The sequence below is a fragment of the Salmo salar genome, chromosome ssa14 (genome assembly GCF_905237065.1).
Source record: "Salmo salar chromosome ssa14, Ssal_v3.1, whole genome shotgun sequence".
Lineage (NCBI taxonomy): Eukaryota > Metazoa > Chordata > Actinopteri > Salmoniformes > Salmonidae > Salmo > Salmo salar.
This window is the reverse complement of record NC_059455.1, coordinates 100483407-100510734: the sequence shown is the minus strand read 5'-3', so window position 1 is coordinate 100510734 and position 27328 is coordinate 100483407. Positions and strand designations below refer to the sequence as shown.

At 49.2% G+C, this 27328-nt stretch overlaps 1 protein-coding gene and 2 long non-coding RNA genes across 4 annotated transcripts in view; 1 reads left to right on the top strand and 2 right to left on the bottom strand.

The window, feature by feature from the left end:
• The window catches only part of spire1a (spire-type actin nucleation factor 1a), a 110952-nt gene extending 87354 nt beyond the window's left edge, over nucleotides 1-23598 (top strand). Inside the window, exons 11-17 of the mRNA XM_045695092.1 lie at nucleotides 873-1015; nucleotides 15086-15223; nucleotides 16133-16203; nucleotides 18327-18354; nucleotides 18473-18615; nucleotides 21309-22781; nucleotides 23050-23598. Of these exons, the coding sequence (XP_045551048.1) occupies nucleotides 873-1015; nucleotides 15086-15223; nucleotides 16133-16203; nucleotides 18327-18354; nucleotides 18473-18615; nucleotides 21309-21555 (770 nt within the window). The 3' untranslated portion in view covers nucleotides 21556-22781; nucleotides 23050-23598. The remainder of the gene's footprint in view (nucleotides 1-872; nucleotides 1016-15085; nucleotides 15224-16132; nucleotides 16204-18326; nucleotides 18355-18472; nucleotides 18616-21308; nucleotides 22782-23049) is intronic.
• LOC123726901 (uncharacterized) lies at nucleotides 22310-23597 on the bottom strand. 2 transcript variants are annotated; one of them, XR_006759029.1, is made up of 4 exons: nucleotides 23576-23597; nucleotides 23024-23247; nucleotides 22812-22923; nucleotides 22310-22435 (listed from the first exon to the last, which is right to left on the bottom strand). It is a non-coding gene; the product is annotated as an uncharacterized lncRNA (long non-coding RNA). The 2 variants fall into 2 exon arrangements; XR_006759030.1 differs by lacking the exon at nucleotides 22310-22435 and having other exon boundaries at nucleotides 22889-22923; nucleotides 22972-23247.
• Nucleotides 23599-23604: 6 nt separating the features above from the next.
• LOC123726902 (uncharacterized) lies at nucleotides 23605-24365 on the bottom strand. The gene is made up of 3 exons (XR_006759031.1): nucleotides 24344-24365; nucleotides 24192-24243; nucleotides 23605-23635 (listed from the first exon to the last, which is right to left on the bottom strand). It is a non-coding gene; the product is annotated as an uncharacterized lncRNA (long non-coding RNA).
• Nucleotides 24366-27328: the final 2963 nt, after the last annotated feature.

Genomic DNA, 27328 nt, shown 5'->3' with positions numbered 1-27328 from the left:
CTGTTCTCTCTCCCCTCCTGAACACTGTAATGCTACTGTTCTCTCCCCCTCCTGAACACTGTAATGCTACTGTTCTCTCTCCCCCCTCCTGAACACTGTAATGCTACTGTTCTCTCTCTCTCTCCCCTCCTGAACACTGTAATGCTACTGTTCTCTCCCCCCTCCTGAACACTGTAATGCTACTGTTCTCTCTCTCCCCTCCTGAACACTGTAATGCTACTGTTCTCTCTCTCTCCCCCTCCTGAACACTGTAATGCTACTGTTCTCTCCCCCTCCTGAACACTGTAATGCTACTGTTCTCTCCCCCTCCTGAACACTGTAATGCTACTGTTCTCTCTCCCCCTCCTGAACACTGTAATGCTACTGTTCTCTCTCCCCCTCCTGAACACTGTAATGCTACTGTTTCTCTCTCTCCCCTCCTGAACACTGTAATGCTACTGTTCTCTCTCTCCCCCTCCTGAACACTGTAATGCTACTGTTCTCTCTCTCTCCCCTCCTGAACACTGTAATGCTACTGTTCTCTCTCTCTCCCCTCCTGAACACTGTAATGCTACTGTTCTCTCTCTCTCCCCTCCTGAACACTGTAATGCTACTGTTCTCTCCCCCCTCCTGAACACTGTAATGCTACTGTTCTCTCTCTCTCCCCTCCTGAACACTGTAATGCTACTGTTCTCTCTCCCCCTCCTGAACACTGTAATGCTACTGTTCTCTCTCTCCCCCTCCTGAACACTGTAATGCTACTGTTCTCTCTCTCTCCCCTCCTGAACACTGTAATGCTACTGTTCTCTCCCTCCTCCTGAACACTGTAATGCTACTGTTCTCTCCCCCCTCCTGAACACTGTAATGCTACTGTTCTCTCTCTCCCCCTCCAGCACCCTCTAGGTTCCTGCCCATCTCCATGACTCCCCAGCCTGACAGTCGCCCCTCCCCTCAGAGGAGACGCTCCAATGAGAAGGAGCCCCCCACCAGCGTACGACCCTTCACAGCCCCCACCAGACAGAGCTCCAAGTCTCTGGTATGTACACTACTGTGTGCTACAGACAGTCGAGCCTCTCCATGGTATTATAGTGTACACTACTTCACTACTGTAAAGAGGCGACTCCGGGATGCTGGCCTTCTAGGCAGAGTTGCAATAGAAAAAGCCATATCTCAGACTGGCCAATAAAAATAAAATATTAAAATGGGCAAAAGAACACAGACACTGGACAGAGGAACTCTGCCTAGAAGGCCGGCATCCCGGAGTCGCCTCTTCACTGTTGACGTTGAGACTGGTGTTTTGCGGGTACTATTTAATGAAGCTGCCAGTTGACGACTTGTGAGGCGTCTGTTTCTCAAACTAGACACTGTAATGTACTTGTCCTCTTGCTCAGTTGTGCACCGGGGCCTCCGACTTTTTCTATTTTGGTTAGAGCCAGTTTGCGCAGTTCTGTGAACGGAGTATTACACAGCGTTGTACGAGATTGTCAGTTTCTTGACAATTTCTCGCATTAATATATAGCTTCGTTTCTCAGAACAAGAAAAGACTAACGAGTTTCAGAAGAAAGTTCTTTGTTTCTGTCCATTTTGAGCCTGTAATCGAACCCACAAATGCTGATGCTCCAGATACTCAACTAGTCTAAAGAAGGCCAGTTTTATTGCTTCTTTAATCAGAACAACACTTCTCAGCTGTGCTAACATAATTGCAAAAGGGTTTTCTAATGATCAATTAGCCTTTTTAAAATGATAAACTTGGATTAGCTAACACAACGTGCCATTGGAACACAGGAGTGATGGTTGCTGATAATGGGCCTCTGTACACCTATGTAGATATTCCATTAAAAATCAGCCGTTTCCAGCTACAATAGTCATTTACAACATTAACAATGTCTACACTGTGTTTCTGATAATTTTGTTATTTCATTGGACAAATAATTGGCTTTTCTTTCAAAATTTCTATGTGAGCCCAAACTTTTGAACGGTGGTGTACCTTACCATCTCTGCCTTCAGAACCAGCTACCTACCTTACCATCTCTATCCCTTCAGAACCAGCTACCTACCTACCTTACCGTCTCTACCCCTTCAGAACCAGCTACCTACCTACCTTACCGTCTCTACCCCTTCAGAACCAGCTACCTACCTACCTTACCGTCTCTACCCCTTCAGAACCAGCTACCTACCTACCTTACCGTCTCTACCCCTTCAGAACCAGGTACCTACCTACCTTACCGTCTCTACCCCTTCAGAACCAACTACCTACCTACCTTACCGTCTCTACCCCTTCAGAACCAAGTACCTACCTACCTTACCGTCTCTACCCCTTCAGAACCAGCTACCTACCTACCTTACCGTCTCTACCCCTTCAGAACCAGCTACCTACCTACCTTACCGTCTCTACCCCTTCAGAACCAGCTACCTACCTACCTTACCGTCTCTACCCCTTCAGAACCAGCTACCTACCTACCTTACCGTCTCTACCCCTTCAGAACCAGCTACCTACCTTACCATCTCTACCCCTTCAGAACCAGCTACCTACCTACCTTACCGTCTCTACCCTTCAGAACCAACTACCTACCTACCTTACCGTCTCTACCCCTTCAGAACCAACTACCTACCTACCTTACCGTCTCTACCCCTTCAGAACCAGCTACCTACCTACCTTACCGTCTCTACCCTTCAGAACCAACTACCTACCTACCTTACCGTCTCTACCCCTTCAGAACCAGCTACCTACCTACCTTACCGTCTCTACCCCTTCAGAACCAGCTACCTACCTACCTTACCGTCTCTACCCCTTCAGAACCAGCTACCTACCTTACCGTCTCTACCCTTCAGAACCAGCTACCTACCTACCTTACCGTCTCTACCCCTTCAGAACCAACTACCTACCTACCTTACCGTCTCTACCCCTTCAGAACCAACTACCTACCTACCTACCTTACCGTCTCTACCCCTTCAGAACCAGCTACCTACCTACCTTACCGTCTCTACCCCTTCAGAACCAACTACCTACCTACCTTACCGTCTCTACCCCTTCAGAACCAGCTACCTACCTACCTTACCGTCTCTACCCCTTCAGAACCAGCTACCTACCTACCTTACCGTCTCTACCCCTTCAGAACCAGCTACCTACCTACCTTACCGTCTCTACCCCTTCAGAACCAACTACCTACCTACCTTACCGTCTCTACCCCTTCAGAACCAACTACCTACCTACCTACCTTACCGTCTCTACCCCTTCAGAACCAACTACCTACCTACCTTACCGTCTCTACCCCTTCAGAACCAGCTACCTACCTACCTTACCGTCTCTACCCCTTCAGAACCAACTACCTACCTACCTTACCGTCTCTACCCCTTCAGAACCAACTACCTACCTACCTTACCGCCTCTACCCCTTCAGAACCAGCTACCTACCTACCTTACCGTCTCTACCCTTCAGAACCAGCTACCTACCTACCTTACCGCCTCTACCCCTTCAGAACCAACTACCTACCTACCTTACCGTCTCTACCCCTTCAGAACCAGCTACCTACCTACCTTACCGTCTCTACCCCTTCAGAACCAGCTACCTACCTACCTTACCGTCTCTACCCTTCAGAACCAGCTACCTACCTACCTTACCGTCTCTACCCTTCAGAACCACTACCTACCTACCTTACCATCTCTACCCCTTCAGAACCAACTACCTACCTACCTTACCATCTCTACCCCTTCAGAACCAGCTACCTACCTACCTTACCGTCTCTACCCCTTCAGAACCAGCTACCTACCTTACCGTCTCTACCCCTTCAGAACCAGCTACCTACCTTACCGTCTCTACCCCTTCAGAACCAACTACCTACCTACCTTACCGTCTCTACCCCTTCAGAACCAACTACCTACCTACCTACCTTACCGTCTCTACCCCTTCAGAACCAACTACCTACCTACCTTACCGTCTCTACCCCTTCAGAACCAGCTACCTACCTACCTTACCGTCTCTACCCCTTCAGAACCAACTACCTACCTACCTTACCGTCTCTACCCCTTCAGAACCAGCTACCTACCTACCTTACCGTCTCTACCCTTCAGAACCAGCTACCTACCTACCTTACCGTCTCTACCCCTTCAGAACCAGCTACCTACCTACCTTACCGTCTCTACCCCTTCAGAACCAACTACCTACCTACCTTACCGTCTCTACCCCTTCAGAACCAACTACCTACCTACCTACCTTACCGTCTCTACCCCTTCAGAACCAGCTACCTACCTACCTTACCGTCTCTACCCCTTCAGAACCAGCTACCTACCTACCTTACCGTCTCTACCCCTTCAGAACCAACTACCTACCTACCTTACCGCCTCTACCCCTTCAGAACCAGCTACCTACTTACCTTACCGTCTCTACCCCTTCAGAACCAGCTACCTACCTACCTTACCGCCTCTACCCCTTCAGAACCAACTACCTACCTTACCGCCTCTACCCCTTCAGAACCAACTACCTACCTACCTTACCGTCTCTACCCCTTCAGAACCAGCTACCTACCTACCTTACCGCCTCTACCCCTTCAGAACCAGCTACCTACCTACCTTACCGTCTCTACCCCTTCAGAACCAACTACCTACCTACCTTACCGTCTCTACCCCTTCAGAACTACCTACCTACCTTACCATCTCTACCCCTTCAGAACCAACTACCTACCTACCTTACCGTCTCTACCCCTTCAGAACCAGCTACCTACCTACCTTACCGTCTCTACCCCTTCAGAACCAACTACCTACCTACCTTACCGTCTCTACCCCTTCAGAACCAACTACCTACCTACCTTACCGCCTCTACCCCTTCAGAACCAGCTACCTACCTACCTTACCGTCTCTACCCCTTCAGAACCAGCTACCTACCTACCTTACCGTCTCTACCCCTTCAGAACCAACTACCTACCTACCTTACCGTCTCTACCCCTTCAGAACCAGCTACCTACCTACCTTACCGTCTCTACCCCTTCAGAACCAGCTACCTACCTACCTTACCGTCTCTACCCTTCAGAACACTACTACCCTTCAGAACCAGCTACCTACCTACCTTACCGTCTCTACCCCTTCAGAACCAACTACCTACCTACCTTACCGTCTCTACCCCTTCAGAACCAGCTACCTACCTACCTTACCGTCTCTACCCCTTCAGAACCAGCTACCTACCTACCTTACCGTCTCTACCCCTTCAGAACCAACTACCTACCTACCTTACCGTCTCTACCCCTTCAGAACCAACTACCTACCTACCTTACCGTCTCTACCCCTTCAGAACCAGCTACCTACCTACCTTACCGTCTCTACCCCTTCAGAACCAGCTACCTACCTACCTTACCGTCTCTACCCCTTCAGAACCAACTACCTACCTACCTTACCGTCTCTACCCCTTCAGAACCAGCTACCTACCTTACCGTCTCTACCCCTTCAGAACCAACTACCTACCTACCTACCTTACCGTCTCTACCCCTTCAGAACCAACTACCTACCTACCTACCTTACCGTCTCTACCCCTTCAGAACCAGCTACCTACCTACCTTACCGTCTCTACCCCTTCAGAACCAACTACCTACCTACCTTACCGTCTCTACCCCTTCAGAACCAACTACCTACCTACCTTACCGCCTCTACCCCTTCAGAACCAGCTACCTACCTACCTTACCGTCTCTACCCCTTCAGAACCAGCTACCTACCTACCTTACCGCCTCTACCCCTTCAGAACCAACTACCTACCTTACCGCCTCTACCCCTTCAGAACCAACTACCTACCTTACCGTCTCTACCCCTTCAGAACCAGCTACCTACCTACCTTACCGTCTCTACCCCTTCAGAACCAGCTACCTACCTACCTTACCGTCTCTACCCCTTCAGAACCAGCTACCTACCTACCTTACCGTCTCTACCCCTTCAGAACCAACTACCTACCTTACCGTCTCTACCCCTTCAGAAACTACCTACCTACCTTACCATCTCTACCCCTTCAGAACCAACTACCTACCTACCTTACCGTCTCTACCCCTTCAGAACCAGCTACCTACCTACCTTACCGTCTCTACCCCTTCAGAACCAGCTACCTACCTACCTTACCGTCTCTACCCCTTCAGAACCAGCTACCTACCTACCTTACCGTCTCTACCCCTTCAGAACCAGCTACCTACCTACCTTACCGTCTCTACCCCTTCAGAACCAACTACCTACCTACCTTACCGTCTCTACCCCTTCAGAACCAGCTACCTACCTACCTTACCGTCTCTACCCCTTCAGAACCAGCTACCTACCTACCTTACCGCCTCTACCCCTTCAGAACCAGCTACCTACCTTACCGCCTCTACCCTTCAGAACCAACTACCTACCTTACCGCCTCTACCCCTTCAGAACCAACTACCTACCTACCTTACCGTCTCTACCCCTTCAGAACCAACTACCTACCTACCTTACCGTCTCTACCCCTTCAGAACCAGCTACCTACCTACCTTACCGCCTCTACCCCTTCAGAACCAGCTACCTACCTACCTTACCGTCTCTACCCCTTCAGAACCAGCTACCTACCTACCTTACCGTCTCTACCCCTTCAGAACCAACTACCTACCTACCTTACCGCCTCTACCCCTTCAGAACCAGCTACCTACCTACCTTACCGTCTCTACCCCTTCAGAACCAGCTACCTACCTACCTTACCGCCTCTACCCCTTCAGAACCAACTACCTACCTTACCGCCTCTACCCCTTCAGAACCAACTACCTACCTACCTTACCGTCTCTACCCCTTCAGAACTACCTACCTACCTTACCATCTCTACCCCTTCAGAACCAACTACCTACCTACCTTACCGTCTCTACCCCTTCAGAACCAGCTACCTACCTACCTTACCGTCTCTACCCCTTCAGAACCAGCTACCTACCTACCTTACCGTCTCTACCCCTTCAGAACCAGCTACCTACCTACCTTACCGTCTCTACCCCTTCAGAACCAGCTACCTACCTACCTTACCGTCTCTACCCCTTCAGAACCAGCTACCTACCTACCTTACCGTCTCTACCCCTTCAGAACCAACTACCTACCTACCTTACCGTCTCTACCCCTTCAGAACCAACTACCTACCTACCTTACCGTCTCTACCCCTTCAGAACCAGCTACCTACCTACCTTACCGTCTCTACCCCTTCAGAACCAGCTACCTACCTACCTTACCGTCTCTACCCCTTCAGAACCAGCTACCTACCTACCTTACCGTCTCTACCCCTTCAGAACCAGCTACCTACCTACCTTACCGTCTCTACCCCTTCAGAACCAGCTACCTACCTACCTTACCGTCTCTACCCCTTCAGAACCAACTACCTACCTACCTTACCGTCTCTACCCCTTCAGAACCAACTACCTACCTACCTTACCGTCTCTACCCCTTCAGAACCAGCTACCTACCTACCTTACCGTCTCTACCCCTTCAGAACCAGCTACCTACCTACCTTACCGTCTCTACCCCTTCAGAACCAGCTACCTACCTACCTTACCGCCTCTACCCCTTCAGAACCAGCTACCTACCTACCTTACCGTCTCTACCCCTTCAGAACCAGCTACCTACCTACCTTACCGCCTCTACCCCTTCAGAACCAACTACCTACCTACCTTACCGCCTCTACCCCTTCAGAACCAATACCTACCTACCTTACCGCCTCTACCCCTTCAGAACCAACTACCTACCTACCTTACCGTCTCTACCCCTTCAGAACCAGCTACCTACCTACCTTACCGTCTCTACCCCTTCAGAACCAGCTACCTACCTACCTTACCGTCTCTACCCCTTCAGAACCAACTACCTACCTACCTTACCGTCTCTACCCCTTCAGAACTACCTACCTACCTTACCATCTCTACCCCTTCAGAACCAACTACCTACCTACCTTACCGTCTCTACCCCTTCAGAACCAGCTACCTACCTACCTTACCGTCTCTACCCCTTCAGAACCAGCTACCTACCTACCTTACCGTCTCTACCCCTTCAGAACCAGCTACCTACCTACCTTACCGTCTCTACCCCTTCAGAACCAGCTACCTACCTACCTTACCGTCTCTACCCCTTCAGAACCAACTACCTACCTACCTTACCGTCTCTACCCCTTCAGAACCAACTACCTACCTACCTTACCGCCTCTACCCCTTCAGAACCAGCTACCTACCTACCTTACCGTCTCTACCCCTTCAGAACCAGCTACCTACCTACCTTACCGCCTCTACCCCTTCAGAACCAACTACCTACCTTACCGCCTCTACCCCTTCAGAACCAACTACCTACCTTACCGCCTCTACCCCTTCAGAACCAACTACCTACCTACCTTACCGTCTCTACCCCTTCAGAACCAACTACCTACCTACCTTACCGTCTCTACCCCTTCAGAACCAGCTACCTACCTACCTTACCGCCTCTACCCCTTCAGAACCAGCTACCTACCTACCTTACCGTCTCTACCCCTTCAGAACCAACTACCTACCTACCTTACCGTCTCTACCCCTTCAGAACCAACTACCTACCTACCTTACCGCCTCTACCCCTTCAGAACCAGCTACCTACCTACCTTACCGTCTCTACCCCTTCAGAACCAGCTACCTACCTACCTTACCGCCTCTACCCCTTCAGAACCAACTACCTACCTTACCGCCTCTACCCCTTCAGAACCAGCTACCTACCTACCTTACCGCCTCTACCCCTTCAGAACCAACACTACCTACCTTACCGTCTCTACCCCTTCAGAACCAACTACCTACCTACCTTACCGTCTCTACCCCTTCAGAACCAGCTACCTACCTACCTTACCGTCTCTACCCCTTCAGAACCAGCTACCTACCTACCTTACCGTCTCTACCCCTTCAGAACCAGCTACCTACCTACCTTACCGTCTCTACCCCTTCAGAACCAGCTACCTACCTACCTTACCGTCTCTACCCCTTCAGAACCAGCTACCTACCTACCTTACCGTCTCTACCCCTTCAGAACCAGCTACCTACCTTACCGTCTCTACCCCTTCAGAACCAGCTACCTACCTACCTTACCGTCTCTACCCCTTCAGAACCAGCTACCTACCTACCTTACCGTCTCTACCCCTTCAGAACCAGCTACCTACCTTACCGTCTCTACCCCTTCAGAACCAACTACCTACCTACCTTACCGTCTCTACCCCTTCAGAACCAACTACCTACCTACCTTACCGTCTCTACCCCTTCAGAACCAGCTACCTACCTACCTTACCGTCTCTACCCCTTCAGAACCAGCTACCTACCTACCTTACCGTCTCTACCCCTTCAGAACCAGCTACCTACCTACCTTACCGTCTCTACCCCTTCAGAACCAGCTACCTACCTACCTTACCGTCTCTACCCCTTCAGAACCAGCTACCTACCTACCTTACCGTCTCTACCCCTTCAGAACCAGCTACCTACCTACCTTACCGTCTCTACCCCTTCAGAACCAGCTACCTACCTACCTTACCGTCTCTACCCCTTCAGAACCAGCTACCTACCTACCTTACCGTCTCTACCCCTTCAGAACCAGCTACCTACCTACCTTACCGTCTCTACCCCTTCAGAACCAGCTACCTACCTACCTTACCGTCTCTACCCCTTCAGAACCAGCTACCTACCTACCTTACCGTCTCTACCCCTTCAGAACCAGCTACCTACCTTACCGCCTCTACCCCTTCAGAACCATCTACCTACCTTACCGTCTCTACCCCTTCAGAACCAGCTACCTACCTACCTTACCGTCTCTACCCCTTCAGAACCAACTACCTACCTACCTTACCGTCTCTACCCCTTCAGAACCAGCTACCTACCTACCTTACCGTCTCTACCCCTTCAGAACCAGCTACCTACCTACCTTACCGTCTCTACCCCTTCAGAACCAACTACCTACCTACCTTACCGTCTCTACCCCTTCAGAACCAGCTACCTACCTACCTTACCGTCTCTACCCCTTCAGAACCAACTACCTACCTACCTTACCGTCTCTACCCCTTCAGAACCAGCTACCTACCTACCTTACCGTCTCTACCCCTTCAGAACCAGCTACCTACCTACCTTACCGTCTCTACCCCTTCAGAACCAACTACCTACCTACCTTACCGTCTCTACCCCTTCAGAACCAGCTACCTACCTACCTTACCGTCTCTACCCCTTCAGAACCAGCTACCTACCTACCTTACCGTCTCTACCCCTTCAGAACCAGCTACCTACCTTACCGTCTCTACCCCTTCAGAACCAGCTACCTACCTACCTTACCGTCTCTACCCCTTCAGAACCAGCTACCTACCTACCTTACCGTCTCTACCCCTTCAGAACCAGCTACCTACCTACCTTACCGTCTCTACCCCTTCAGAACCAGCTACCTACCTACCTTATCGTCTCTACCCCTTCAGAACCAGCTACCTACCTACCTTACCGTCTCTACCCCTTCAGAACCAGCTACCTACCTACCTTACCGTCTCTACCCCTTCAGAACCAGCTACCTACCTACCTTACCGTCTCTACCCCTTCAGAACCAGCTACCTACCTACCTTACCGTCTCTACCCCTTCAGAACCAGCTACCTACCTACCTTACCGTCTCTACCCCTTCAGAACCAGCTACCTACCTACCTTACCGTCTCTACCCCTTCAGAACCAACTACCTACCTTACCGTCTCTACCCCTTCAGAACCAGCTACCTACCTTACCGTCTCTACCCCTTCAGAACCAGCTACCTACCTACCTTACCATCTCTACCCCTTCAGAACCAGCTACCTACCTACCTTACCGTCTCTACCCCTTCAGAACCAGCTACCTACCTACCTTACCGTCTCTACCCCTTCAGAACCAGCTACCTACCTACCTTACCGTCTCTACCCCTTCAGAACCAACTACCTACCTACCTTACCGTCTCTACGCCTTCAGAACCAGCTACCTACCTACCTTACCGTCTCTACCCCTTCAGAACCAACTACCTACCTACCTTACCGTCTCTACCCCTTCAGAACCAACTACCTACCTACCTTACCGTCTCTACCCCTTCAGAACCAGCTACCTACCTACCTTACCGTCTCTACCCCTTCAGAACCAACTACCTACCTACCTTACCGTCTCTACCCCTTCAGAACCAACTACCTACCTACCTTACCGTCTCTACCTTCAGAACCAACTACCTACCTACCTTACCGTCTCTACCTTCAGAACCAGCTACCTACCTACCTTACCGTCTCTACCTTCAGAACCAGCTACCTACCTACCTTACCGTCTCTACCCCTTCAGAACCAACTACCTACCTACCTTACCGTCTCTACCTTCAGAACCAGCTACCTACCTACCTTACCGTCTCTACCTTCAGAACCAGCTACCTACCTACCTTACCATCTCTACCCCTTCAGAACCAGCTACCTACCTACCTTACCGCCTCTACCCCTTCAGAACCAGCTACCTACCTACCTACCTTACCGTCTCTACCCCTTCAGAACCAGCTACCTACCTACCTTACCGTCTCTACCTTCAGAACCAAGTACCTACCTACCTTACCGTCTCTACCCCTTCAGAACCAACTACCTACCTACCTTACCGTCTCTACCCCTTCAGAACCAAGTACCTACCTACCTTACCGTCTCTACCCCTTCAGAACCAAGTACCTACCTACCTTACCGTCTCTACCCCTTCAGAACCAGCTACCTACCTACCTTACCGTCTCTACCCCTTCAGAACCAGCTACCTACCTACCTTACCGTCTCTACCCCTTCAGAACCAGCTACCTACCTACCTTACCGTCTCTACCCCTTCAGAACCAGCTACCTACCTTACCGTCTCTACCCCTTCAGAACCAACTACCTACCTTACCGTCTCTACCCCTTCAGAACCAGTGTAGCTGGATATATTTGGGGCTCCCGAGTGGCGCAGCGTTTTAAGGCACTGTATCTCAGTGCTAGAGGCGTCACTACAGACCCTGGTTCGATTCAAGGCTGTATCACAACTGGCCGTGATTGGGAGTCCCATAGGGCGGCGCACAGCTGGCCCAGCGTCGTCCGGGTTTGGCGGGGGGGTAGGTCGTCATTGTAAATAAGACTTTGTTCTTAAATGACTTGCCTGGTTAAGTAAAGGTTAAATAATATGATGTGCCTGGTGGCAGACAGCGAGAGCCCCCTTCTCTGGTATGAGGAGTTCATTAGGATCCTTACCAGCTGCTTGCTTTCTTCTCCCTCTCCTTTTGTATGAATCTCATTTTCTATCAAAGTTGGCCAGCTCAGAAGAGCAGTTTGTACCAGACGGTGTTTTTGTCATCTTCAGAGGCAGATATAATGATAGAATGGTATTCTGGAGGAGGAGTCTGGGTAGTGGTCCTGTCAGGTTAGTGGTCCTGTCAGGTTAGTGGTCCTGTCAGGTTAGTGGTCCTGTCAGGTTAGTGGTCCTGTCAGGTTAGTGGTCCTGTCTGGGTAGTGGTCCTGTCTGGGTAGTGGTCCTGTCTGGGTAGTGGTCCTGTCTGGTTAGTGGTCCTGTCTGGTTAGTGGTCCTGTCTGGTTAGTGGTCCTGTCTGGTTAGTGGTCCTGTCTGGTTAGTGGTCCTGTCTGGTTAGTGGTCCTGTCTGGGTAGTGGTCCTGTCTGGGTAGTGGTCCTGTCAGGTGGAAAACCCGGCCCCCAGCGGTGGTGCTAAGGTGGTATGTCATGGCTGTATTATACCACTCCACTCTAACTGTGGATGCGTCCCAGGTCGTCACCACATTGATGTATATTATAACAATATTCAGATATTATTGGACCCCAGACTGCAAAAAAAGATGACCTGGAAACGCACACAATGACTTCATCAATGATCACCTAATACAGCTTTTAGTGTTAAAACTAACACTGTTTGGGAAGACATTTTAGACTTTATACACTCCACCTGACTACATGAGTCACTGGGTGTTAAGATGTCCTCAGAGCTGCTGTGTTGTTCACTTCATTATCAGTCTGGGCATGCTCTGTGTGCTCCCTGGGAGTAATATCCTGGGGGGGTTTAATAATACAACGGGTGGGGTGGGGGGTTAATAACACAACGGGTGGGATGTGGGGGGTTAATAACACAACGGGTGGGATGGGGTGGGGGGTTAATAACACAACGGGTGGGATGGGGTGGGGGGGTTAATAACACAACGGGTGGGATGGGGTGGGGGGTTAATAACACAACGGGTGGGATGCGGTGGGGGTTTAATAACACAACGGGTGGGATGCGGTGGGGGGTTTAATAACACAACGGGTGGGGTGGGGGGGTTAATAACACAACGGGTGGGGTGGGGTGGGGGGTTAATAACACAACGGGTGGGGTGGGGGGTTAATAACACAACGGGTGGGACGCGGTGGGGGGTTAATAACACAACGGGTGGGACGCGGTGGGGGTTAATAACACAACGGGTGGGGTGGGTTAACACAACGGGTGGGGTGGGGGTTAATAACAACGGGTGGGATGGGGGGTTAACACAACGGGTGGGATGGGGGTTAATAACACAACGGGTGGGATGGGGGTTAATAACACAACGGGTGGGATGGGGGGTTAATAACACAACGGGTGGGATGGGGGGTTAATAACACAACGGGTGGGACGCGGTGGGGGGTTAATAACACAACGGGTGGGGGGTTAATAACACAACGGGTGGGGGGTTAACACAACGGGTGGGGGGTTAACACAACGGGTGGGGGGTTAATAACACAACGGGTGGGGTGGGGGGGTTAACACAACGGGTGGGGTGGGGGGGTTAATAAAACAACGGGTGGGACGCGGTGGGGGGTTAATAACACAACGGGTGGGATGGGGGGGTTAATAACACAACGGGTGGGACGCGGTGGGGGGTTAATAACACAACGCGGTGGGGGGTTAATAACACAACGGGTGGGGTGGGGGGTTAATAACACAACGGGTGGGGTGGGGGGTTAATAACACAACGGGTGGGGTGGGGGGTTAATAACACAACGGGTGGGGTGGGGGTGTTAATAACACAACGGGTTGGGGTGTTAATAAAACAACGGGTTGGGGGTTAATAACACAACGAGTGGGACGGGGGGTTAATAACACAACGAGTGGGACGGGGGGTTAATAACACAACGGGTGGGACGCGGCGGGGGTTAATAACACAACGGGTGGGACGGGGGGGTTAATAACACAACGGGTTGGGGGTTAATAAAACAACGGGTTGGGTGGGACGGGGGGGTTAATAACACAACGGGTGGGACGGGGGGGGGTTAATAACACATCGGGTTGGGGGGTTAATAAAACAACGGGTTGGGTGGGACGGGGGGGTTAATAACACAACGGGTGGGATGGGGTTAATAACACAACGGGTGGGGTGGGGTTAATAACACAACGGGTGGGATGGGGGGTTAATAACACAACGGGTGGGGTGGGGTGGGGGGTTAATAACACAACGGGTGGGACGCCGTGTGGGGGTTAATAACACAACGGGTGGGACGCCGTGTGGGGGTTAATAACACAACGGGTGGGACGCCGTGTGGGGGTTAATAACACAACGGGTGGGACGCCGTGTGGGGGTTAATAACACAACGGGTGGGACGCCTTGTGGGGGTTAATAACACAACGGGTGGGACGCCGTGTGGGGTTAATAACACAACGGGTGGGACGCCGTGTGGGGGTTAATAACAACGGGTGGGACGCGGTGGGGGTTAATAACACAACGGGTGGGACGCGGGCGGGGGGTTAATAACACAACGGGTGGGACGCGGTGGGGGGTTAATAACACGGTGGGGGGGTTAATAACAACGGGTGGGATGTGGGGGAATTGAGGAGCCGCACGCTTCCATAATGGTGTTGTTTCCATGGTAACCAACCACCTCCATCTTGTTCTGTTGTGCTTAGAGAAAGAAAGTTGTTGTTGGGCTGTAGGTTGTTGGGCTGTAGGTTAACTCAAAGATGCTTTGTTAAAGTGATCATTTTCATGTCAGAATGAAGGTACATCTCCTCTATGGCATGTTGAGCCTTTCCGTTGTCCTGGAGCTTTAATAGTCTGGTCCCACACCTGTTTCGCATCACAAACGGACTAGTACCCAGGCTACTTTATTAAAGCTAAACAGCTGTCTCTGTCTGTGTGTGTTATTTCAGGAGGACTTCTGCTACCCTGTAGAGTGTCTGGCTCTAACAGTAGAAGAGGTGATGCACATCAGACAAGTTCTGGTCAAAGCTGAGCTGGAGAAGTTCCAACAGTACAAAGACATCTACAACGCACTGAGGAAAGGAAAGGTGAGACCTGGGCCTGTCTAGATACTGTACCAGCAGGGCTAGACCCTGGGCCTGTCTAGATACTGTACCAGCGGGGCTGTCTAGATACTGTACCAGCGGGGCCTGGGCCTGTCTAGATACTGTACCAGCGGGGCTGGGCCTGTCTAGATACTGTACCAGCGGGGCTGTCTAGATACTGTACCAGCGGGGCTGTCTAGATACTGTACCAGCGGGGCTGGGCCTGTCTAGATACTGTACCAGCGGGGCTGGGCCTGTCTAGATACTGTACCAGCGGGGCTGGGCCTGTCTAGATACTGTACCAGCGGGGCTGGGCCTGTCTAGATACTGTACCAGCGGGGCTGGGCCTGTCTAGATACTGTACCAGCGGGGCTGGGCCTGTCTAGATACTGTACCAGCGGGGCCGGGCCTGTCTAGATACTGTACCAGCGGGGCTGGGCCTGTCTAGATACTGTACCAGCGGGGCTGGGCCTGTCTAGATACTGTACCAGCGGGGCCGGGCCTGTCTAGATACTGTACCAGCGGGGCCGGGCCTGTCTAGATACTGTACCAGCGGGGCTGGGCCTGTCTAGATACTGTACCAGCGGGGCCGGGCCTGTCTAGATACTGTACCAGCGGGGCCGGGCCTGTCTAGATACTGTACCAGCGGGGCCGGGCCTGTCTAGATACTGTACCAGCGGGGCCGGGCCTGTCTAGATACTGTACCAGCGGGGCCGGGCCTGTCTAGATACTGTACCAGCGGGGCCGGGCCTGTCTAGATACTGTACCAGCGGGGCCGGGCCTGTCTAGATACTGTACCAGCAGCAAAGTAGTCTGACTGTATTTTCTTGTGCCAGCCCTGTATCGCTTAATGTCTTTGACTTGATATTTACTTGATTTCTGAAATAACCGTTCTCCTCCTCTCTCCTGTAGCTGTGTTTCTCCTGTCAGACTACAAGGTTCTCCATCTTCACCTGGTCTTACACCTGCCAATTCTGCAAAAGGTACATTTTATAGTACAGCTGTATTTAGTGTACAGTTGTAGGTTTTTATCGTACAGTTATTTTGTAGACAGGGGTTGGAACCAAAATCATTTTCCAATCGTTTCGTTCTGAACAGAATGTAATTTTATTTTGAGTTCCGACCTGCAAAATAAAGTTCTGAACCAATTGTTTGTTGTTGTTATTGTTCCTTTCTCTTCTGTTTTAAGCCTCTGAAATCATTTTTTTTTATTCATTAGCTTGACATTAACTGACTTCACCAATCAGTGCCGATAGAGCAGCTTGCTATGGACATGGGGCAAGCTATAGTTGTTTTAGCCTATGCATATTTATATGTACATATTCTTATTCATTCCTTTACACTTGTGTGTGTTAGGTAGTTGTTGTGGAATTGTTACGTTATATTACTCGTTGGATATTACTGCACGGTCAGAACTAGAAGCACAAACATTTCGCTACACTCGCATTAACACCTGCTAAACATGTGTGTGACCAATACAATTTGATTTGATTTTGCAGCCAATAGTGCATGGTTACTGGACATGGTTACTGGACAGACAAGTGTAGGGCGTGAGATGCAACTGAAATGTTGTTGGTGTGAGAGAGAGCGAAAGAGGGTGGAGGAGGCTTGACTTCAAATGCTGGGCATGTTGTTATGAAATGCATTATCTGAATTATGCAGGCAGTTTACTACGGGCACAGAATTACACCTACGGAGTGAGCGACTTCTATTTTTATTTTATTTATTTCACCTTTATTTAACCAGGGAGGCTAGTTGAGAACAAGTTCTTGTTTACAACTGCGACCTGGCCAAGATAAAGCAAAGCAGTGTGACACAGAGTTACAGTTCCTCTATGGAGGACCTTTGAATGGCTGAACTTCAGGGAGTTGGCTTAAAGTTGGACCAGAGCAAGCTAGCAAAGCTTGTGTGTGTGTAGAGCGGCACCAGAATTAAAAACAAGTCTTACCATTTTTGTAGTTAATAAATCCAATGTGAAACTACTGTAGTATCCGCAACTAGCATTGAAACGTTAATGCATTCTTCTCTAATTAAAAATCTCTCCCTAATTTCTGAATCACGCTTGTAACGTCAGTGCAGTAGCCTACGCTACGGAGAGTCCGGTTGCCTACACATACTGCCAAAAATGTTCAGCTGACCGGCAGACACTGGAATACATTTCGATGTGACGGAGTAAGGGCTTTGCATAGGCGCCTTGTGTTTTTTGTGGGATGCCAGGGATGCCAGGGGGAAAAAAATATCTTGACGGTAAATGAGCGTTATTAACTGGTTCCCGTGCTTTTAAAACAACTGTTCTGTTCCGGAGCAGTATAGATCACTTTCGTTCTTGGTTCTCTTTCTGTTCCTCAAAAAACCGTAAAAGAACATTTTTGGTTCTGTTCCCTGAACAGGTTCCAACCCCTGATGTTTATTATTATCTTTCTCTAAAGTAAATTTCACCCAAAAACAATCTCATCATAACCGCAGTAGTTCTGTATTTTGAAAGTTCTACATCTTAACTTGATTGCTCACATGCGAAACAGTTTGGGACTATATCAACAATGATACAAATACCAAAAGTAGAGCTTTTTGGGTGGAATCTTTGTTCAAAGACATTGTCCAGAATTTTGGTGACTACGAAGTATTTTTCAAACCTCCCGCTTTGGGCTGGATGTGTCAATGTATAGTTCATACATGCAGAATTAGTCTAACCTCACAAATTCCTCGTTTGAAGCGACTGTTTTTCTGTAAGCTGTGCTGCACAATATTTCCTACATTTTCCCCCACATAGACCAGCCCCCTAGCAATTTGAATTCTAGCCAATGAGCTTCAGCCCCTCACCATTTCAGTGACAGCTAGCAAGATGCACACACAGCAGAGAGAGAACAATGACGTATTTGTACGTGTGTGTGTGTGTGTGTGTGTGTGTGTGTGTGTGTGTGTGTGTGTGTGTGTGTGTGTGTGTGTGTGTGTGATGTACTACGCAATTTTCATTGACCACTTTTGGCACATAAACACTACTTTCAGGACTACTGGCTAAAAAGTATACAAAAGTACCGGAGAATCTCTTAACATTAATCAGAATGAATGAGACTTGTTGTGTGACTGAATATTTCTCTCTCTCCAGGCCTGTGTGCTCGCAGTGCTGTAAAAAGGTGAGCTAAAGTCCTCCATGTCCACCCATTGACCACACTTGCCCTTTAATTGTTGACAGATTGGATGTTCAGATCCTCTATTTATCTGACCCTCCTTACTCTGTCCCGTTGTTTCCAGAAGAGACTTCCATCTAAGCCGTATGCCAACCTGTCCATCTCCTCTCTGGGTCCTACTGCCACTCTACCCAGGGAGGAGGCAGAAGGGACATCAGCCTTGGACATCCCTTCGTCCAGCCAGCACCACAGCCGGACCGTCTCAAGGTACACAATAACATCATTATCGGTCTTTGGGCTTAGGGATGTGACGAGTAACATTTAAACTGCTATTCCTTTTATTGTTTAAATGATAATAAAAAAATGCAGATATGGTCCTGAGTATGACCACTAGGGGACAGTACACTTCAATCTACCGCAGTCCTGGCTACCTACCAGACAGAGCAGTTCAATCTTGTTGGTCAGAAGGCTACAGGGCTAGGGGGTTGGCTAGGTAACCTGGTGTTGTTGGTCAGAAGCCTACAGGGCTAGGGGGTTGGCTAGGTACCTGGTATTGTTGGTCAGAAGCCTACAGGGCTAGGGGGTTGGCTAGGTACCTGGTATTGTTGGTCAGAAGGCTACAGGGCTAGGTGGTTGGCTAGGTACCTGGTATTGTTGGTCAGAAGGCTACAGGGCTAGGGGGTTGGCTAGGTACCTGGTATTGTTGGTCAGAAGGCTACAGGGCTAGGTACCTGGTATTGTTGGTCAGAAGGCTACAGGGCTAGGTGGTTGGCTAGGTACCTGGTATTGTTGGTCAGAAGGCTGCAGGGCTAGGGGGTTGGCTAGGTACCTGGTATTGTTGGTCAGAAGGCTACAGGGCTAGGTGGTTGGCTAGGTACCTGGTATTGTTGGTCAGAAGGCTGCAGGGCTAGGGGGTTGGCTAGGTACCTGGTATTGTTGGTCAGAAGGCTACAGGGCTAGGGGGTTGGCTAGGTACCTGGTATTGTTGGTCAGAAGGCTGCAGGGCTAGGTGGTTGGCTAGGTACCTGGTATTGTTGGTCAGAAGGCTGCAGGGCTAGGGGGTTGGCTAGGTACCTGGTATTGTTGGTCAGAAGGCTACAGGGCTAGGTACCTGGTATTGTTGGTCAGAAGGCTACAGGGCTAGGTGGTTGGCTAGGTACCTGGTATTGTTGGTCAGAAGGCTGCAGGGCTAGGGGGTTGGCTAGGTACCTGGTATTGTTGGTCAGAAGGCTACAGGGCTAGGTGGTTGGCTAGGTACCTGGTATTGTTGGTCAGAAGGCTGCAGGGCTAGGGGGTTGGCTAGGTACCTGGTATTGTTGGTCAGAAGGCTACAGGGCTAGGGGGTTGGCTAGGTACCTGGTATTGTTGGTCAGAAGGCTGCAGGGCTAGGTGGTTGGCTAGGTACCTGGTATTGTTGGTCAGAAGGCTACGGGGCTAGGGGGTTGGCTAGGTACCTGGTATTGTTGGTCAGAAGGCTGCAGGGCTAGGGGGTTGGCTAGGTACCTGGTATTGTTGGTCAGAAGGCTGCAGGGCTAGGGGGTTGGCTAGGTACCTGGTCTTGTTTGTCAGAAGGCTGCAGGGCTAGGTACCTGGTATTGTTGGTCAGAAGGCTGCAGGGCTAGGTGGTTGGCTAGGTACCTGGTATTGTTGGTCAGAAGGCTACAGGGCTAGGGGGTTGGCTAGGTAACCTGGTATTGTTGGTCAGAAGGCTACAGGGCTAGGGGGTTGGCTAGGTACCTGGTATTGTTGGTCAGAAGGCTGCAGGGCTAGGGGGTTGGCTAGGTACCTGGTATTGTTGGTCAGAAGGCTACAGGGCTAGGGGGTTGGCTAGGTACCTGGTATTGTTGGTCAGAAGGCTACAGGGCTAGGGGGTTGGCTAGGTACCTGGTATTGTACAGGGCTAGGGGGTTGTTGGTCAGAAGGCTGCAGGGCTAGGGGGTTGGCTAGGTACCTGGTATTGTACAGGGCTAGGGGGTTGTTGGTCAGAAGGCTGCAGGGCTAGGTGGTTGGCTAGGTACCTGGTATTGTTGGTCAGAAGGCTACAGGGCTAGGTGGTTGGCTAGGTACCTGGTATTGTTGGTCAGAAGGCTACAGGGCTAGGGGGTTGGCTAGGTACCTGGTATTGTTGGTCAGAAGGCTACGGGGCTAGGTGGTTGGCTAGGTACCTGGTATTGTTGGTCAGAAGGCTACGGGGCTAGGAGGTTGGCTAGGTACCTGGTATTGTACAGGGCTAGGGGGTTGTTGGTCAGAAGGCTGCAGGGCTAGGGGGTTGGCTAGGTACCTGGTATTGTACAGGGCTAGGGGGTTGTTGGTCAGAAGGCTACAGGGCTAGGTGGTTGGCTAGGTACCTGGTATTGTTGGTCAGAAGGCTACAGGGCTAGGTGGTTGGCTAGGTACCTGGTATTGTTGGTCAGAAGGCTGCAGGGCTAGGTGGTTGGCTAGGTACCTGGTATTGTTGGTCAGAAGGCTACAGGGCTAGGGGGTTGGCTAGGTACCTGGTATTGTTGGTCAGAAGGCTACAGGGCTAGGTGGTTGGCTAGGTACCTGGTATTGTTGGTCAGAAGGCTACAGGGCTAGGTACCTGGTATTGTTGGTCAGAAGGCTACAGGGCTAGGGGGTTGGCTAGGTACCTGGTATTGTTGGTCAGAAGGCTACAGGGCTAGGGGGTTGGCTAGGTACCTGGTATTGTTGGTCAGAAGGCTACAGGGCTGGTACCTGGTCTTCCTAAATAAAGGAAGTAGTGAAAAGGACCCTCTTGAAGTCCTTGTCAGGAAGTCCTTGTCAGGAAGTCCTTGTCAGGAAGTCCTTGTCAGGAAGTCCTTGTCAGGAAGTCCTTGTCAGGAAGTCCTTGTCAGGAAGTCCTTGTCAGGTTGTCATTGAAAATGGGAATTAGTTCTCAACTGACCCACCTGGTTAAATAAAGTTTAAAGTGAAACCTCCCTTCTGCTCTCCTCCCCCAGGTTATCCAAACGCAAAATGGAGGGGTCTCGTGACAAGCTGGCTCTTCCCAAGGAGCTCACAGAGGATTGGTGTACCGTGGAGGTCTGCATCGACTGTAAGATGTTCATCTCTGAGATCATCTCCAGCAGCAAGCGCTCTCTGGCCACCAAGCGAGCCCGTCTGAAGAGGAAGACCCAGTCCTTCTACTTGTCTTCAGCTAACACAAACGACTACAGACTCTCTGAGAGGACCGTCAACGAGGTTTAGACTACAGACCCTCTGAGAGGACCGTCAACGAGGTTTAGACTACAGACCCTCTGAGAGGACCGTCAACGAGGTTTAGACTACAGACCCTCTGAGAGGACCGTCAACGAGGTTTAGACTACAGACCCTCTGAGAGGACCGTCAACGAGGTTTAGACTACAGACCCTCTGAGAGGACCGTCAACGAGGTTTAGACTACAGACCCTCTGAGAGGACCGTCAACGAGGTTTAGACTACAGACCCTCTGAGAGGACCGTCAACGAGGTTTAGACTACAGACCCTCTGAGAGGACCGTCAACGAGGTTTAGACTACAGACCCTCTGAGAGGACCGTCAACGAGGTTTAGCTTTAGGGTCAGACTTCTCTCTGTCCACTCCTTGGGGGCATCTCAAATCCAAATTGTATTTGTCACATGCTTCTAAAACAACAGTGAAATGCTTCCATTTCATGAACAACTTCTCCATATCGTGCTGCACTTTGACCAGAGCTCAAAGGGACCAGGCTGTTTGTTGGCATTCTAGCTGTGTGATGTATTTAGGCTAAGACTGCTGACCCTAGCTGTCACAGTACTCTATGGACCCTGGTCTAAAGTAGCGCACTATATAGGGAATAGGGTGCCCTTTGAGACAGTCATACTGTCTCAGCTCTCTGCTGCTAATCACTGTGCAATAATGATAGAGGTGACCATTGTAGAAAATGTGTTTAGTGTATACTACCTACCTGGATGGATGGATGGTTCTAGACAGGTGTTCAGTGTGTTAGTGTATACTACCTACCTGGATGGATGGTTCTAGACAGGTGTTCAGTGTGTTAGTGTATACTACCTACCTGGATGGATGGATGGTTCTAGACAGGTGTTCAGTGTGTTAGTGTATACTACCTACCTGGATGGATGGTTCTAGACAGGTGTTCAGTGTGTTAGTGTATACTACCTACCTGGATGGATGGTTCTAGACAGGTGTTCAGTGTGTTAGTGTATACTACCTACCTGGATGGATAGTTCTAGACAGGTGTTCAGTGTGTTAGTGTATACTACCTACCTGGATGGATGGTTCTAGACAGGTGTTCAGTGTGTTAGTGTATACTACCTACCTGGATGGATGGATGGTTCTAGACAGGTGTTCAGTGTGTTAGTGTATACTACCTACCTGGATGGATGGATGGTTCTAGACAGGTGTTCAGTGTGTTAGTGTATACTACCTACCTGGATGGATGGATGGTTCTAGACAGGTGTTCAGTGTGTTAGTGTATACTACCTACCTGGATGGATGGATGGTTCTAGACAGGTGTTCAGTGTGTTAGTGTATACTACCTACCTGGATGGATGGATGGTTCTAGACAGGTGTTCAGTGTGTTAGTGTATACTACCTACCTGGATGGATGGATGGTTCTAGACAGGTGTTTAGTATATACTACCTACCTGGATGGATGGATGGTTCTAGACAGGTGTTCAGTGTGTTAGTGTATACTACCTACCTGGATGGATGGTTCTAGACAGGTGTTCAGTGTGTTAGTGTATACTACCTACCTGGATGGATGGATGGTTCTAGACAGGTGTTCAGTGTGTTAGTGTATACTACCTACCTGGATGGATGGATGGTTCTAGACAGGTGTTCAGTGTGTTAGTGTATACTACCTACCTGGATGGATGGATGGTTCTAGACAGGTGTTCAGTGTGTTAGTGTATACTACCTACCTGGATGGATGGTTCTAGACAGGTGTTCAGTGTGTTAGTGTATAATACCTACCTGGATGGATGGTTCTAGACAGGTGTTCAGTGTGTTAGTGTATACTACCTACCTGGATGGTTGGATGGTTCTAGACAGGTGTTCAGTGTGTTAGTGTATACTACCTACCTGGATGGATGGATGGTTCTAGACAGGTGTTCAGTGTGTTAGTGTATACTACCTACCTGGATGGATGGATGGTTCTAGACAGGTGTTCAGTGTGTTAGTGTATACTACCTACCTGGATGGATGGATGGTTCTAGACAGGTGTTCAGTGTGTTAGTGTATACTACCTACCTGGATGGATGGATGGTTCTAGACAGGTGTTCAGTGTGTTAGTGTATACTACCTACCTACCTGGATGGATGGTTCTAGACAGGTGTTCAGTGTGTTAGTGTATACTACCTACCTGGATGGATGGATGGTTCTAGACAGGTGTTCAGTGTGTTAGTGTATACTACCTACCTGGATGGATGGATGGTTCTAGACAGGTGTTCAGTGTGTTAGTGTATACTACCTACCTGGATGGATGGATGGATGGTTCTAGACAGGTGTTCAGTGTGTTAGTGTATACTACCTACCTGGATGGATGGATGGTTCTAGACAGGTGTTCAGTGTGTTAGTGTATACTACCTACCTGGATGGATGGATGGTTCTAGACAGGTGTTCAGTGTGTTAGTGTATACTACCTACCTGGATGGATGGATGGTTCTAGACAGGTGTTCAGTGTGTTAGTGTATACTACCTACCTGGATGGATGGATGGTTCTAGACAGGTGTTTAGTGTGTTAGTGTATACTACCTACCTGGATGGATGGATGGATGGTTCTAGACAGGTGTTTAGTATATACTACCTACCTGGATGGATGGATGGATGGTTCTAGACAGGTGTTCAGTGTGTTAGTGTATACTACCTGGATGGATGGTTCTAGACAGGTGTTCAGTGTGTTAGTGTATACTACCTACCTGGATGGATGGATGGATGGTTCTAGACAGGTGTTCAGTGTGTTAGTGTATACTACCTACCTGGATGGATGGTTCTAGACAGGTGTTTAGTATATACTACCTACCTGGATGGATGGTTCTAGATATTTGTTGAATAGACAGCATGGGTTCTCTTCCCCTAACCCCTGGTCTCAGGAACGATTGGGTTAGTGTATTGTTACAGCTGTGGGCGGACGACTAGCTAGCCGTTGACAGAAACAAATTCACAGTATAATAGTCCACGGATAAAGTATCTACCACAGTACAGATGAGCTATTATAATATTTAACCATTTCTCATTCTCTCACGTTATGTGATTAACCCCAATATACTGAACAAACATATAAACGCAACACTGAGTTATAGTTCATAAAAAAGGAAATCCAGTCAATTGAAATAAATGAATTAGGCCATAATCTATGGATGTCACATGACTGGGCAGGTTGCAGCCATGGGTGGGCCTTGGTGGGCAAAGGCCCAACTGCTTGGCTGCCAGGCCCAGCCAATCAGAATGAGTATACTCCTCAGCCCTCCCCCAGACGATCCATCAGATGAAGAAGCCGGAAGTGGAGGTCCTGGGTTGGCGTGGTAACTTGTGGTCTCTGCGGTTGTGAGGCCGGTTGGATGTACTGCCAAATTCTCTAAAACGACGTTGGAGGAGGCTTATGGTAGAGATATTAACATTTAATTATCTGTAAACAGCTCTGGTGGACATTCCTGTAGTCAGCATGGCAATTGCGCACTCCCTCAAAACATCAGACATCTGTGGCATTGTGTTGCGTGACAAAACTTCACATTTAAGTGGTCTTTTATTATCCCCAGCACAAGGTGCACCTGTGTAATGATCATGATGTTTGTTTTTCTTCTTGATGTGCCACACCTGTCAGGTGGATGGATTATTTTGGCAAAGGAGTAATGCTCACTAACAGGGATGTAAACGAATTTGTGCACAACATTTTAGAGAAATCAGCTTTTTATGCGTATGGAACATTTCTGGGATCTTTTATTTCAGCTCATGAAACATGGGACCAACACTTTACATTTTGTGTTTTATATTTTTGTTCGGTGTATTTAGGGGAGTTGAATTAGGGGGACCATTCAAACAGCTGCTGAGATCACCGAGGTGGTCGATCGTTCGGGACACTGCCCTAGTCTAACAGGCAATGCACTATAGAGCCATCAGGTCTTAACAGGCTAGTTTCCATAGGCATGACCAATCTAGGCATTTTAATTCTATGGTAGTCTCTGCCACTCCCCAGCCAATAAAATTAAACCAAATGACATGCCTATGGTAGTCTCTGCCACTCCCCAGCCAATCAAATTAAACCAAATGACATGCCTATGGTAGTCTCTGCCACGCCCCAGCCAATCAAATTAAACCAAATGACATGCCTATGGTAGTCTCTGCCACGCCCCAGCCAATCAAATTAAACCAAATGACATGCCTATGGTAGTCTCTGCCACGCCCCAGCCAATCAAATTAAACCAAATGACATGCCTATGGTAGTCTCTGCCACTCCCCAGCCAATCAAATTAAACCAAATGACATGCCTATGGTAGTCTCTGCCACTCCCCAGCCAATCAAATTAAACCAAATGACATGCCTATGGTAGTCTCTGCCACTCCCCAGCCAATCAAATTAAACCAAATGACATGCCTATGGTAGTCTCTGCCACTCCCCAGCCAATCAAATTAAACCAAATGACATGCCTATGGTAGTCTCTGCCACTCCCCAGCCAATCAAATTAAACCAAATGACATGCCTATGGTAGTCTCTGCCACGCCCCAGCCAATCAAATTAAACCAAATGACATGCCTATGGTAGTCTCTGCCACTCCCCAGCCAATCAAATTAAACCAAATGACATGCCTATGGTAGTCTCTGCCACTCCCCAGCCAATCAAATTAAACCAAATGACATGCCTATGGTAGTCTCTGCCACTCCCCAGCCAATCAAATTAAACCAAATGACATGCCTATGGTAGTCTCTGCCACTCCCCAGCCAATCAAATTAAACCAAATGACATGCCTATGGTAGTCTCTGCCACGCCCCAGCCAATCAAATTAAACCAAATGACATGCCTATGGTAGTCTCTGCCACTCCCCAGCCAATCAAATTAAACCAAATGACATGCCTATGGTAGTCTCTGCCACTCCCCAGCCAATCAAATTAAACCAAATGACATGCCTATGGTAGTCTCTGCCACTCCCCAGCCAATCAAATTAAACCAAATGACATGCCTATGGTAGTCTCTGCCACTCCCCAGCCAATCAAATTAAACCAAATGACATCCCCAGCCAATCAAATTAAACCAAATGTTACGCTACTCCAAATTTTTGGCCTTTTTTTTTTTGTCTTCTAAAATTGGATTGGCTGGGAAACAGGGTAAGGTCAGAGGTCAAATGATTTGGTGTGTTTTAGTCACTTGTTTACTATGATGTATTTGGATCATTTCTGTGCCTGGTGCCACACTAAATGCCCCTCCTGTCTGAATACCATGTCATTCTATGGACCTGTAGTATATTGGCAATAACCTGATGAGGAAGTGATATGGGGATTCTAGAAGCAGCGTTTTCTTTATCTTGGTTCCTAGTTGACCAATAGGATCTCAGAATGGTGGCATGTGATTGTGTACATGCTGTATCTAAAACCGTCCATGATCTATTCTATTCTAGTGTGTGTATATATATATATTATATATATTATATAACAATGTTTTTCCAGGAATATTATCTTAAAGATTTGTATTTTTTTTTTTTGTATGTAATATTGACTTTATCTCCTGTCGGGATCAGAACAGATCACATAGACAGTCCTTCTAGACCAGTTTGATCTGGATCAAACCAGATAGATAGACCAGTTAGGTCTGGATCAAACCAGATAGGTAGGTAGTCCTTCTCGGCCAGTCAGGTCTGGATAGTACTTTTACTGTACCAATGTATTGTTGTTTTTGAAGTTGCTTCTCTTTACTCATTTAATTTAAAATCTTAATCTTTTGTTTGTTCCACGTCGTGAAGTTAGTGTGAAGTGACGGTATCCTAGAGTTAATGGTGTCTGTTAGAGGGGG